At 38.0% G+C, this 13,118-nt stretch overlaps 1 protein-coding gene across 1 annotated transcript; it reads left to right on the forward strand.

Annotated features, from left to right (window-relative positions):
* Positions 1-422: 422 nt before the first annotated feature.
* On the forward strand, positions 423-7,656 carry LOC308679423 (muscular LMNA-interacting protein-like; the record flags this gene model as incomplete). Its single annotated transcript, XM_081347034.1, has 4 exons — positions 423-672; positions 4,278-4,322; positions 6,823-6,882; positions 7,417-7,656. The coding sequence occupies exons 1-4, from the start codon at positions 604-606 to the stop codon at positions 7,654-7,656; spliced, it is 414 nt and encodes a 137-aa protein (XP_081203160.1). The 5' UTR covers positions 423-603.
* Between the last annotated feature and the right edge of the window lie 5,462 nt (positions 7,657-13,118).

The following is a 13,118-nucleotide window of genomic DNA, read 5'->3' on the forward strand; positions in this document are numbered from 1 at the left end:
CTTCGGGGGAGTTCGATCCTTCAGCCGCCCAAGCTCAAAGCTCAGGCGGCCTCGGAGAACTCTACCCCTACCTGGGGCCTCACCCCCTCCTCTTCTCCCGAGGAGGGGGCTTCAATTTCGCCCGAACAGCTGATCGGCGCTGTTTCAGGCAAAAAAACAAACAGCTGAGCCGCGGGCAGCCAGGGGAGGCTGTCTTCAGCGCCGCGCCGCCAGCGGAAGTCCTAGGTTGCTTCTCTCCTTGACTAGTTTCCATCCATTGCTTCTTGTCCTGCCTTCGGGTGCTTTGGAAAATAGCTTGACTCCCTCTTTTTTATGGCAACCCCTGAGATATTGGAACACTGCTATCATGTCACCCCTCACCCTTCTCTTTGTTAAACTACACATACCCAATTCCAGCAACCGTTCCTTATATGTTGTAGCCTCCAATCTCCTAATCATCTTTGTTGCTCTTCTCTGTACTCTTTCTAGAGTCTCAACGTCTTTTTTACTGTCTTTTACTTACTATCTTTGCTGTTGGGTGGGAATGGAAAACATATTCCAGCAGTGCCCAAATGTAACAATTCAGCAAAAAAAGTTTTCTGCACAGTGCCAAACTGTTCTAACATGGTGTGGTTGGATTCCTTGCAGATGTCTACTGCTCCACAGAGGCCAGCTGGTCGGGAAACCAAATATGTAAGTATCTTCATAATATGGTCTTCACATCTGTTTTTAATAGCAGGACGCCACCTTTGAGAGGACTTTTGAGCAAGTATAGAGAATTCTGCCTCCAATAATTGAATAATTAGTCTCCAAAAAACTGTGTGGTTTAGGCCGAGATCTTTCAGAGCTGAGAATAGCATTGCTTTCTCTTTCTCTTTTCATTCTGAATCAAGCACTGATCAAAGCATCTTGTGATTTGGTTAGAAGCAAGGATGCTGCATTCAAATTGACATTGTGAGTTAGGATTGCAATAATTTTTTGCATCTGTCAGATTGGATGACAGAAACCCATCTACGAGGAATGAAGAACATGCACATTTTGGAAAGCATTTGGATTTTATTCATCTCTATCCCAGCAGCTGGCATCATAAATTTCTGTGGAGGAGACATGTTCGAAGAAAGTTGGATTTTCTTCCACTTAATTTTAATAAAGATAAATAAAAGGATAGTAACTGCATTTTCCCCTTGTATCAATAACAAAGCTGAAAAACAAGGTGGAAAAAAATCAATATAAATAAATAAAGGTTTTTAATTTCTCTTTGATGTACTTTGTATTAGACGTTAGTAAAGGGTTTCATTAGGGCTACCACAAAAACCTAGAACCAGAGCTGCAAAAATACCAGCAAAGACATACAGAAAACTCAATTTGCTGTTGTCCTAGAAGTTGTCATGGTTCCAATAGATGAGACCAGTAGAAATAAGAACTCTGAGGCATTTGCTTTCCTCAAAGAACAATTTTAATGGCTACATAATATTAGTACGAACAAAGATGAAACCAAAACTGAAAGTCCCCCCCCACACAAGGTTACAAAGTAAAAGTTGAACTCCCCACCTCTAAGTGTGTCATAAATCATAATCCCCAATTAACACCTTTGGCGGGCTCTCTAACGGTAGCTCCGGCCTTCCAAATACTTAGGCTGCTTGATCTTAGTTCCCACAAGAAAGTTATTGTTATGACTAAACTAGAAGAATGCATCTTTTCCTTCCCCTCCTGTTGCTGTGGCAGCTGAAAAACTAAGAAAGATGGCTGCAGTCAGAGTGTTTGAAGGTTTGACAGAAGCGTTGTCTGAAGTTTTGCATCACAGACCCAGTAATGCTCATTTTATATTAAAGCTTTGTATAGAAAGTTTACTTAGTAAGTGATTGATAGGTAGGAGCTAAGAGAAACTCTAGGAAGAAGCCATTTGTGATAATGCCATCTCCTGTAGTCATCAGGAAACAATGTGAGTAACAAGAAAGTGAAGAGAAAAGAATGTAGAACGTCATAACAACTATAGTATGGATTAAATGTCATCAAATCAATATCAACACTTACTAACTTTTTCCAGGATGACATAACGATTATAAACATTCTCAAATCTATCTTTAGTTCATACTTCTGCACAATATGATTAATATTCATCTGTGTCCCTATGCTTATTTCCAAGAAATATACTGTAATTAACCTAGAAAGATAGTTTTATTGGAACAAGATAAAGAGCTATTGACTCCTTTGTCATCTAGCTAAGCACTCGAGTGCTTATGGTGAGGTGAATTAAAACAGAAAACCATTTCTCCTGTAGGTTTTCCTATTGAATGACCACTCTTTTGTGATTGTTCAAAATTATAACAGCACTTAACAAGGAGATTTATGACTGGCCCTCATAACCGTGACCATTGCAGCATCCCTGTGGTTACATAATTGCAATTTGGGCAATCATGGCATGCAGTTGCAATGGTCGCAGTGTATCACAATCACAAACATGTGATTGTGTATCACAATTGCAAACTTTGCTGCTGACGTCTGACAAGCATAGTCAGGGAAGAATGCAAATGATGATCTTGCAACATTGTGCTTAATAACCATGCAGGATTCACTTAATGACAACTGGAACTGCCACAACTGTCATTGTGAGTTGGTGTGGTCATGTGATGTCACATTTTATGACCAGGTCACTTAGAAGTGGAGTTGCCAGTCCCAATTACCACTGTTAAGTGAAGACTATCTATATTTCAAGATAGGGTAATGTTCCATGATTAGGTAACATGAGAAAATCCAGCATATTCAGGCTATTAATTTTATAACAAGACTTCTTATTCATATCTTTACACCAAATGTGATTTGCACCACTCTTCAAGCAATGGGCACTCTCAAAATAGAGGGACTTCTTTTGTAAAATGAACCTCATAGTCATTTATAATTGATTTTTCTGATGGACAGCTCCAAAGAGAAACAATGAACAGCTGATTTTTTTGTATTGCTTAGTCAATAAAAGAGAGAACAGAGAAATAACAAATTTTTGTCTGCTTATGTTATGCTGGTCCTCTATAATCGGTTATCGGTATAGAAGAGATTATTCTGTCACTCTGCTGAAATATTGTCACTATCATTGTGCAAGACATACACAATTGTAGGTTATTTGATTATAAATATGGGGGACTTCCACTTTTGCCTGGTAGTGACCGTCGCTGGCTTGCGGATTCTCCGCACCCCCATGGCTAATTTTGCCTTGCTAAGGGACCCTAAATGAGTCTAAGTCGCCCCAGAGAGGCGACGAAGAAAGAAGGGTGCTCCAGCAATTCTGGAATGGCAGCGGCCATTCCGTTCAACTTGGGGAAAGCCTTCTAACCTGACAGGAGAAAGGCTGGCCGTATTGCATTGACCAGCCCAAGCTACTAGCAAGTCCAAAAGCACTAACCAGCACAGCTGTGAACAGCGTTCTTGAAACTGGGTGAGGAATTCTATCTTCTCTTTTCTCTTTTATATTTAACTTCCTGGAAAAGATTCCCAAGAAGCAAAATACCTCCAAAAGGGAAGGAGGGGGATTTCTGCCCCATCCTTATACTAACGGAAGTGGCAAATTAATCTTTTTATAGAGGATCAAAATATATGGAAGTGAAATAAATATAAAACATGAAACTTAAAAATTAAATCTGGATAGATCTAAAATTGTTTGAATGGTTAAGACTCTCATTCTAAAGATAATTTTTCATTTTGGAAATTGAAAAACAAATAGTTGCTGACATCTAGTAGCAGATGAAGACTATGACAGCTGTGAATTTAATATAAGACTTGGCAACATCTGGGAAAATCTAATCTGTGTTTGTGACCTTCAAAGCTTTAACAACAAAGAACAGCTGTGACAAAAAAGACAATAATCTGGGCTGTAGACAGAATTATAAATTTCTGATTATAAATATGGATGTTTCTATCAAATAGGTCTCATCTCTGGTATGCCTACAATCTAAAGACAGTTGCAGTAGGCATACTTTTTCTTTTTAGCATCTTTTCCTCTTTGCTGGTTACATCTGAAGTGGTTCTACAATATGGTGATGATTTTTGTTTGTTTATATTAAAATAGGAAAGAAAGAACATCTGGCCCCTCAGTTCATTTTCTGCTTGAAAGTCATCCTGTTTGCAGTGTTTTTCTCAAGACAAAAAAAAATGCTCAAACCAAGTCAAAACAAAATGAAAATACAAAGATGGGCACAGAAATGTATACTAATGAATCTTCTCTTCTTATGTAATATAAGTAATTCTCCCTGATATAAATGGAAGATTCTTTTCATTGAGCTAATATTGTAAATATTTTGTTCCAGGCCAACCTCTATTTAACGGCTCCTGCAGTGACTGAGACACAAAAGGTACGTTTCTCAATCCCTCCTAGATCGACTGATCGTAAATCATATTCTCAGACTCCATGTGATCTGAATAAAAATTCCACACAAATACAAAACTGTGGCTGACACAACAACAAAGATGTAGCATCAAAGCAAGCAGGAAGAATTATGATTTTGAAAAAGTTCTGGGGACTTATTTCCCTTAATATCATAACTGCCTTAAGAAAGAATGCTCCAAGTCAAGAGGAAGTGAAATAATTTAGCTCTGCTAGAAACTACTGTATATGCAGGGCTTTTTTTTCTCATAGAACGCTCAGAACGGAGTTCCGGCACCTTTTTTGGATGGAACCTTGTAGGGTAGGCAAGGTGGGTTGTATGACATGTGTGAGTTCCGGCACCTTTTTCTTTTACAAAAAAAGCACTGTGTATATGTCTGGCTATATGCGTAGGGCCATCCCTAATTAAGAAGAGACTGGACAGCCACTTGTCCAGAATGGTATAGATCTTCTACTTGAGCAGAGGGGTTGAACTAGAAGACCTCCAAGGTCCCTTCCAGCTCTGTTATTCTGTATTATCCTCAGTTATGTGAAGCTCTCAGTTTTTAATGTGTGCTAAGAACTCTACTAGTTTGGCTCCAATAGAGATCTGCGCTCTTCGGACATTTTTGTGCTGAAACCCAATTCCAGTTCTCTCACTCACACCCAAAAACGCATATATACACATACATGTTGTGGGAAGTCAGCCCCCCCCCAGAGAAGGAAATATTAAAGAGGCAGAAAAGCATGCCCAGTTTTTCTTAATAGCCCCAAGTCTCCCTCCCCCAAGCAGAAACCAGCTCTGTAGAAATGCAGTTGTAAATGCATTTACAGGAAGGTTGGAGGGCCCCCTGCTAAAGGTTAGGAAGACAAAGACACCTAAAATCTATATACCCCACCCAAACTCTAAGACAGGACATAATAGGATTAACCCACAGATGCCAAAGGGCACACACAGACTCAGGTCAAAATACATGACACAGGAAATACAAAGCCTCAAACAGGAACAGGAAACAACCGCATATAAATTTAATTAATTAATCATCATCATCATCATCATCATCATCATCATCATCATCATCATCATCATCATAATAGCAGCCCCAGAGGGTATAAAACCCCACTCCCTACATGTGCTGTCTCTTTTCTTCCAGAGCCATCTTTCTGTCTGGCTCTCCTCTTCAATAAACTGCAACCTTCTTTCTAAAGCAGTCGCCATGTTGTTTATTCCCGGCTTGGATTGAACCATGATGAAAACTTTTCCTTCAATAATGTTCTGTACTGTATATCTTGAATAACTGCTTTTGATGGAAAAGAAAGGGATGACTTGTGATACTTCTTCACTAACAATCTTTAGCAGACTAGTCCTAAGCATGGCAGTGCAGTGAACTTGGGGCATCACCACATGCTATCTTGGGGTGGGCAACCTATGGCACTAAGGCCACATTAGATATTTTTAATACCGCAAGATCCAGTCTGAATCAGTCACTGTGACCAAAGGCTTATTTTTCCGAGCTTTCGGGCTCGTGTAGAGCCCATCATCAGAGAACTTCTCTCTCTCCAGAATATCTGATGATGGGCTCCAGCATGCACCCAAAAGCTTGGAAGATTAAATGTCTGGTCACCATGATCGACCCAGATTGGATCCTGCAACATTATCCTGGGACATGTACACTTGCCTTCGTTCGCTTTTTCTCACTCTTGACCACCCCTGCCTCCCAGCCATGATTGGTTACAATAGCTATGGTAAGAAAGAAACAAAAACTCTAGCAGAAGCCCTAACATTTGTATATTACAAACGAAACAAAACTCCCCTAGGTGTGATGAGGCTTCATTTTCATGGTAGAGTTTAATCTCCTTAAAAACTAAATTATGGCTTTTGGAAACAAAATCCCTTTGTCCTCCACTTCATCATGCTGTCTATTTTTACTCTCCTCTGTTGCAAGGCTGGATGATATTTTGAGGTATAGATAAGAGGACTCTTGGGGGCAGGGGCAGGTTCCAGGCACTTCTGTGGATATAAACAGTCACAAAAGAAGAAGAAACCTTTTAAAAGACTGGAAGCCTCGTATGGATGCTTTGCTAAAAGAGGAAAAGGCAGAACTGATTTATTTATTTTTTTGAATTTGGGGATTAGAAAGAGTTAAAGAGGGAGAGGGAAAGAGCAAGATGGCAAATACTTGATAGACAGAAGGACAGAGGTCAAGATTCTGTTGTTGTCTTTCTTTTTTCACTTCTTTTGTTTCCTACCTTTACTTTTTTCATGTTTCATTTCATTTTTCATACTTTTATTGTATTGCATCTATCTAGTTAGATAGAAGATCTCATGTTTCAGGAAATATTCTGTATTCGCTTATCTTTCCCATCAGTTAATAGTTCTGACCTAGCCTCTTTTGGATGCCCAGGCTATCAGTGGTCACCCCCTGCATGATGCATGGAAGCACAGTTATAGCTATTACGTATTTCATTTTACTTTATTTATTCATTAGATGTATATCCCGCCTTTCCTCCAGGAGCTGAAGGAGGCATACCTCCAACAACCCTGTGAGGTAGGTCTGGCTAGGAATAGCAATGAGCTAAAAGTAAGTCATGCAGTAGGTTTTCACGGTTGAGGGTGGACTTGAACCTGGCTCTCCCTAGCCAAAACCCAGTCAGTTAACCATTATGCTATAGTGAAGCTTCTCAGGGCTAAGGTGCTTTGTTTTAAGTACCAGCATAGAAGGATGATCCATCTGATTTACCACATAGGAACAAGGAACATGCCAGTCTGGGGATTGCCATGACCTGAACCACTGATAAAATATGCGAAAGGCAGAAGCAGTTCTGGCTAGTATTTTCAATTTTGGGCACATGCTGTCCAAAATCTGGATTAAAACTTCTTGCCTGGTAGACCAAACTCTCTGTACTATATATTATCTCTGTTAAAGTTGGCACAAATATATATTTTATACAACCTTTTTTGTCTATACTATGCATTAGAAAAATTCATCTATGCTTTGTCATCGGTTCAAACATTATACATTTGCCATTCTGGTGTATGACTTATTTAATATTTCTGTACCATGTTCTTTCTTCACTACTAGACAAAGCCTGGGGTAATCCGACCAACTACTATAAAAGCAAAAATAATGATAAAAGAAGAAGAGCCTGTCCAGCCAAACCCCTTCAGAAAGTATTTGGAAGAAAGAAGTGATCTTCAGACTGAACAGGTAGAGTTTCCTCCTTCCTTTCCTAATTCTGCATTCCTCATCAGGGTTTTCTTTCTACATGGGCCTTCACGGAGGAGTTGGTCTAGGCTAGGGCTTCTCTTGGTGGGCATTTAATAGAGGTGCAAATCACGTAATTGCATAGGTGTTATTTTATCTTCCTGTTCATGTTGTTCTTCCTGGATTCTTTGCAGAGTTCACTTGTTTTGCACTGCACCTGCCTAGTTCTCATAGCAACACTATCAGTGCACAATGTAATGAAGGGTTTTGTTTATCAGCTGGCTTGTTTTAAAGCCCTGTCCTGGTTTGGGTTTTGAGGGAGTGTTTGTCCCAAGGTCATCCAGGCAGCTTCTGAGCCTTAGGGAGGACTAGCGTATGACTGTCCCCATTCCTACTTCAGCAGCTGACTCTCTGAATAACCTATGAGCAAGATTTCTTTAAAAGAAAAGAAATTGAAAACAAATGGCACAAGATAGTCCTCTTTCTGCTCTGTGGCTGCTCATTTCCTACTCCCCAGCATCTTCTAGTAGGGATGAGGTCTATGTGAGCAGAAAACAAATGGTTTCTGTTGTGTAGTGAGTTCTTTGGAGGCAGTAAGCAAGGCGAGAGGTTGCAAACAGGAATGTTGCTTTATTCAGGCAAACAGGAACAGAACTGAATCAGAGGCTGCTGCGCAGCTACTTATATGGTTGGCCACAAGGCGGTGGCCAATAGGTTTAAAGGAACCCATTCCTGCCCCAAATCCTCCAATGATCTTCTTGGAGACAGCTTGTCTGGCAAGTCAGTGACCGTTACACAGACACACCAATTGAGCAACCTTAAGCAGCATTCAAAAGACACGTGAAAACAGTTCAAGTAAATCCCAAAACATTACAATTACCTTCTTTCTCTGACCAGTCCAGAGGTCCTCTGACTATCGACTGGCTTTCTGAAAGATCGGCAGGCTCTGCCTCCAGATTCTGTGATAATTATTTCTCAGAATAGCCAATACTTTCACAGGGTTATTATCTGAATAATATGCAAAGATATTCACATAGGGTTAGGGTTAGATATAAGTGCAATAAGTAAACTTAAAAAAGAAATCCAGCAGTGTTGTTACATAGAGGACTGTACCAAATGTTCTTTTCAAAAGGTATCAATCCACACCTGGTATATTAAAATGCCTTTGGATGCTAGTGCAGGGCTTAAAAAGATAACCCTAACCACAACAATACTCCATGGTCATACGCAAATACTTTTATAGCTTGCTCTAGTCAAAATTACATAAAATGCAATGGGACTTTAAATAATGATGATGATGATGATGATGATGATGAATTAAGCTTTCATTCACTTCTCTATCATATGCCATAAAGTGTCCTGGAAAGCTGATGAAATAAGTAGATACTCCACTCACTATTCAGAATTGCTGTTTGATTGCTTAATCTCATAAGGCCAGCTTAGTCCGACTGAATCAGTGTGTTTAAAAACTCTGATTTGTGCTGCTCTCAGGATGAGTGAAAAGGATGCCAAGGGATTAAACCTTTGCCTGTCAGAGATTTGTCGAGCCCCTTCTTCTCAAAGGAGAACTTCTCTGCCCCTAGGTTTCAACCACTGTAGAGATTTAGCAGCTTTAGAAGCTTGTTCCCCTCTCACAAGCAGTACTGGGGGTTGATTGACAGCTCTCCTAAAAACACGAAATGGCACATTTCAGCTTCTCTGCCTCTGCGCTGTTCATTCCAGCCTCTATGTGTGCAACAAGATGGCTTCATTGTAAACCGGCATTTAGGATTATCAGTAGTAAACCACAATGAAAAGAAATGGAGTCATGGCAACTAGATTTCTTTTCTTTTTGGGTTGAAATATTTCACTGCTTATCCTGAAGAAGCTCCTTGGATAAGGAGCGAAACGTTTCGAACCAAAAAAAGAAAAGACGTCCGGTGGCCGTGACTCAACTTCCAGACAACTCTACCTGGATGACTGAGAAGTTTCATAAGCAGTCAGCTGAAAGGGTAAATCTTCCAAGTAAATAAGAGAGAAAGAGTCACAGGACAGAGTCAATAAACAAATACAAATCTGACTGCAATTTTGTCTTGAGGGTGTCTTTTTTCTGAGACTACCTGAAGACAAAATTATACTCAGATTTGTATTTGTATACTGACTTAAATAGTTCACAAGTTATAGGTGCCTGAAGATCCTACTAGGAATGCATCATTGAACTTCATAAAAATCCATAGTAGCCAGTGGTGGGATTCAAATATGTGAACAACCGGTTCTCTGTGTGGATGCCGCTTCCAGAAGTGCATTCAGGGCCTGGGCAAAAAAAAAAAATAGCTACCGGTTTTGCCGAAGTGGTACAAACTGGCTAAATCCCACCACTGGTAGTAGCATTATTATTTTTTGTGAAGTTCTTCTCTACCATTATAGCATTTGTGACACCACACAATATGTACAATAACCATATTAGGAATTTTACTTTCCCATATTCCAGGGAGGAGGGAAGGGAGGGAGGCAGGCAGGCAAGCAAGCAAGCAATTATTTTACCTTTTGGGGAAACATTGTTAAACGTAACAGAATAGGAAATTTTTGCTATGGAAATGGTATTTCTACTGGCAACTGTAGAGGATGTGTCAGTCCATTATAGTAATGAAGCTAATTTCAGTGCCAAAACCACATTTTTTGAGCACATGGGCCAAAAAATTGTAACACACTTGTATCTGATCAATTAATGCAATACAAGTTTTTCTTACTTTCTGTTGGGCCCATCTTCTCTAGTCTTAGGAGCCTAAAAAATCCTGACTTTTACAATTTATATGGAAATCTACTGAGCTTTTGTCACACATTATTTTTACAATTTCACTGTTACCTTGGATTAGCTTGCAGCATTTTGGGGAAGGATTGCTTCTTTTCAGCCTCATTGAAATAGCCAGGTTTGATCTTAATTATTCACTCGAGTAACTTCCTTTTTTCCCTCTTGCCTTGTTGAAATGCCTGAGTTAACCAGCCAAAAATGCACTCTGTACTTTGTACACTAGGGAGCGAGATTTGCTGAGCAAAATGATCTTTATGGTCTATCTAACTCAGACAAGCATTTTTCGTTGCTTTCATATCTTAATTCTAATGATTAATGTTTGAAGATTCTTCGAGGAATCCTGTTACTATAAACTAGCTGTGTAAAATTACAGTTTTTAAAATCAGTTTCATTTCAAATTAAATTTAAAGCAGATTTTCCATAGAACTGGCTTGGATCAGTTTTTATAAGTTAAGAGGCAGGTGGCCTTGAGCAAGTCATCTTTAGCAAAAGTATATCAAGCTCATTGAAATTTCCAGTCTGAAGGCTGATTCATGTATTCACCTGCAGGAGATTATCTGACCCCAGCATGACATTTCAGTAATAGACAGGTAGTTAAAAATTGCTCTTTATTGTCTTTCCATCTATCTTCTCCATTTATTTTTTGCAAAATATCTTATCTCATGTTGCCATTTCAGAAGAACATCCACGTACATAATAAACTTAAATCAGTTTCTGAAAACACCAGTGTTTTGAAATGAAAAACTATTATAATTGGGTATGACTTTTTCATCTTTAATCTTTCTTAGGGGGAATCATTTTTAACCCTTCCTTTTGTGTAAATACAGCATTATATTATTATTTTTAAATAAAGTTGTGTTAAATTATTGTAAAATAATAACATTAATGTGTAGAGTTGAAATGCTCCCCTGCTTCCCATTCAAATCCAATTAAATCAGGACAGAACAGTTGGTCTTAAATGTGCAAAGCAAATTAGACTTTGTTTAATTTTTTTAAAATTGATGATTTTTTTTTTAAAAAAGCAGCTTACAAACAGGCAAAATGAGAAAAGAAATAAAATAAAGATTGGCACAGAAATACAGTATTTTTAACTGGACAAAAGAATTACCATATGGCTAGAGTTGAGTGTCTATTTGATTAGAAATTAACCATAAAAAATAAATTCCATTTTACAATTAATTTTTTAACAATATGTAAGAATGTAAATCTCTGAGCTAAATGACCCAAACTCCACTATTTGTTGTTTAAGAAAAGAAAAAGAAAAGAAAACATTATTAAAACAGTACAAATATCTATTAGTTTCTAACTGCTCCTTTATGTGCACCTGCAGCTTATGCCAATAAGCTAATTATTTTTAACAACAACAACAACAACAACAACAACAACAACAACAACAATAATAATAATAATAATAATAATAATAATAATAATAATAATAATAATAATAATAATAATAATAATAATAATAGAAGGGATCTTGGAGGTCATCTAGTCCAACCCCCTGCTCAGGCAGGAAACCCTATACTATTTCAGACAAATGGCTGTCCAGTCTCTTCTTAAAAACATCCAGTGTTGGAGCATTTACAGTTTCTGGAGGCAGGTTGTTCAACTGGTTAATTGTTCTAACTGTCAGAAAATTTCTTCTTAGTTCTAGGTTTCTTCTCTCTTTGGTTAGTTGCCATCTGTTGCTTCTTGTCCTGCCCTCAGGTGCTTTGGAGAATAGCTTGACTCCCTCTTCTTTGTGGCAGCCCCTGAGATATTGGAAAACTGCTATCATGTCACCCCTCACCCTTCTCTTCATTAGACTAGACATTCCCAATTCTAGCAACCGTTCCTTATGTTTTAGCCTCCAGTCCACTGATCATCTTTGTTGCTCTTCTCTGTACTCTTTCTAGAGTCTCAACATCTTTTTTACATCGTGGTGACCAAAACTGGATGCAGTATTCGAAGTCTGGCCTTACCAAGGCATTGTAAAGTGGTATTAAGACTTCACGTGATCTTGATTCTATCCCTTTGTTGTTGTTGTTGTTTGTTTTGTTTTAATTTTTTTTATTGATTTTCCAATATTACACTTACAGTATATCTTTGAAAAGCAACGTAGTGTCTGGGTTACAATAGTTCCATTTCATACAGGTACATGTTATTACAAATCTCCAGTTTGTTGTGGCCAATATTTCCTTTGTTTTTTCCTTTAATACATATTATCTCTTATCTAAATTAACATACTTCTTATTTTATCTGTTATTTAATGGTTTCCTTGCACTTGTCAATACTTTTATATATTTTATTTATTTTAACATTTCATCTTTAAGGCATCAATCACCTTATAAATTTTCCCAGCTTTAATTTGCATTAATATTAAAGTTAAACATTTGAAGTTTCTCATTTTCATATTTCTAGGTGACCTCACTTCCCTTTCTCACAGTTCTCTCCAATGCCTAATAATTTAGATACACATCCTATCTATCTCATTTCCATATCAACAGGTTAATAATACAATATAATATTCTTGTTTTCATTATAATTTCCACATACTGTAAATTCAATAACCAAAATTTCTCCCATTTCAACATTTAATACACCCTTTCTCTTCTCCTTTATATCTGCTCTCTTGTGCTTAGACTTATAATTTTATTCTTATCACTACATCCAAGTATATTAGTTACGTTATATCTCTCTTAACATAAATACATCTTAGTCAATTTCATTTAAACAGTTCGATATTTCAATTTAACTGTTGATATTCACACATCTAAGCTTTTTAATTAGCCAATATTTTTATCTGCAC

The sequence above is a fragment of the Vipera berus genome (genome assembly GCF_964194415.1).
Source record: "Vipera berus genome assembly, contig: HAP1_SCAFFOLD_530, whole genome shotgun sequence".
Lineage (NCBI taxonomy): Eukaryota > Metazoa > Chordata > Lepidosauria > Squamata > Viperidae > Vipera > Vipera berus.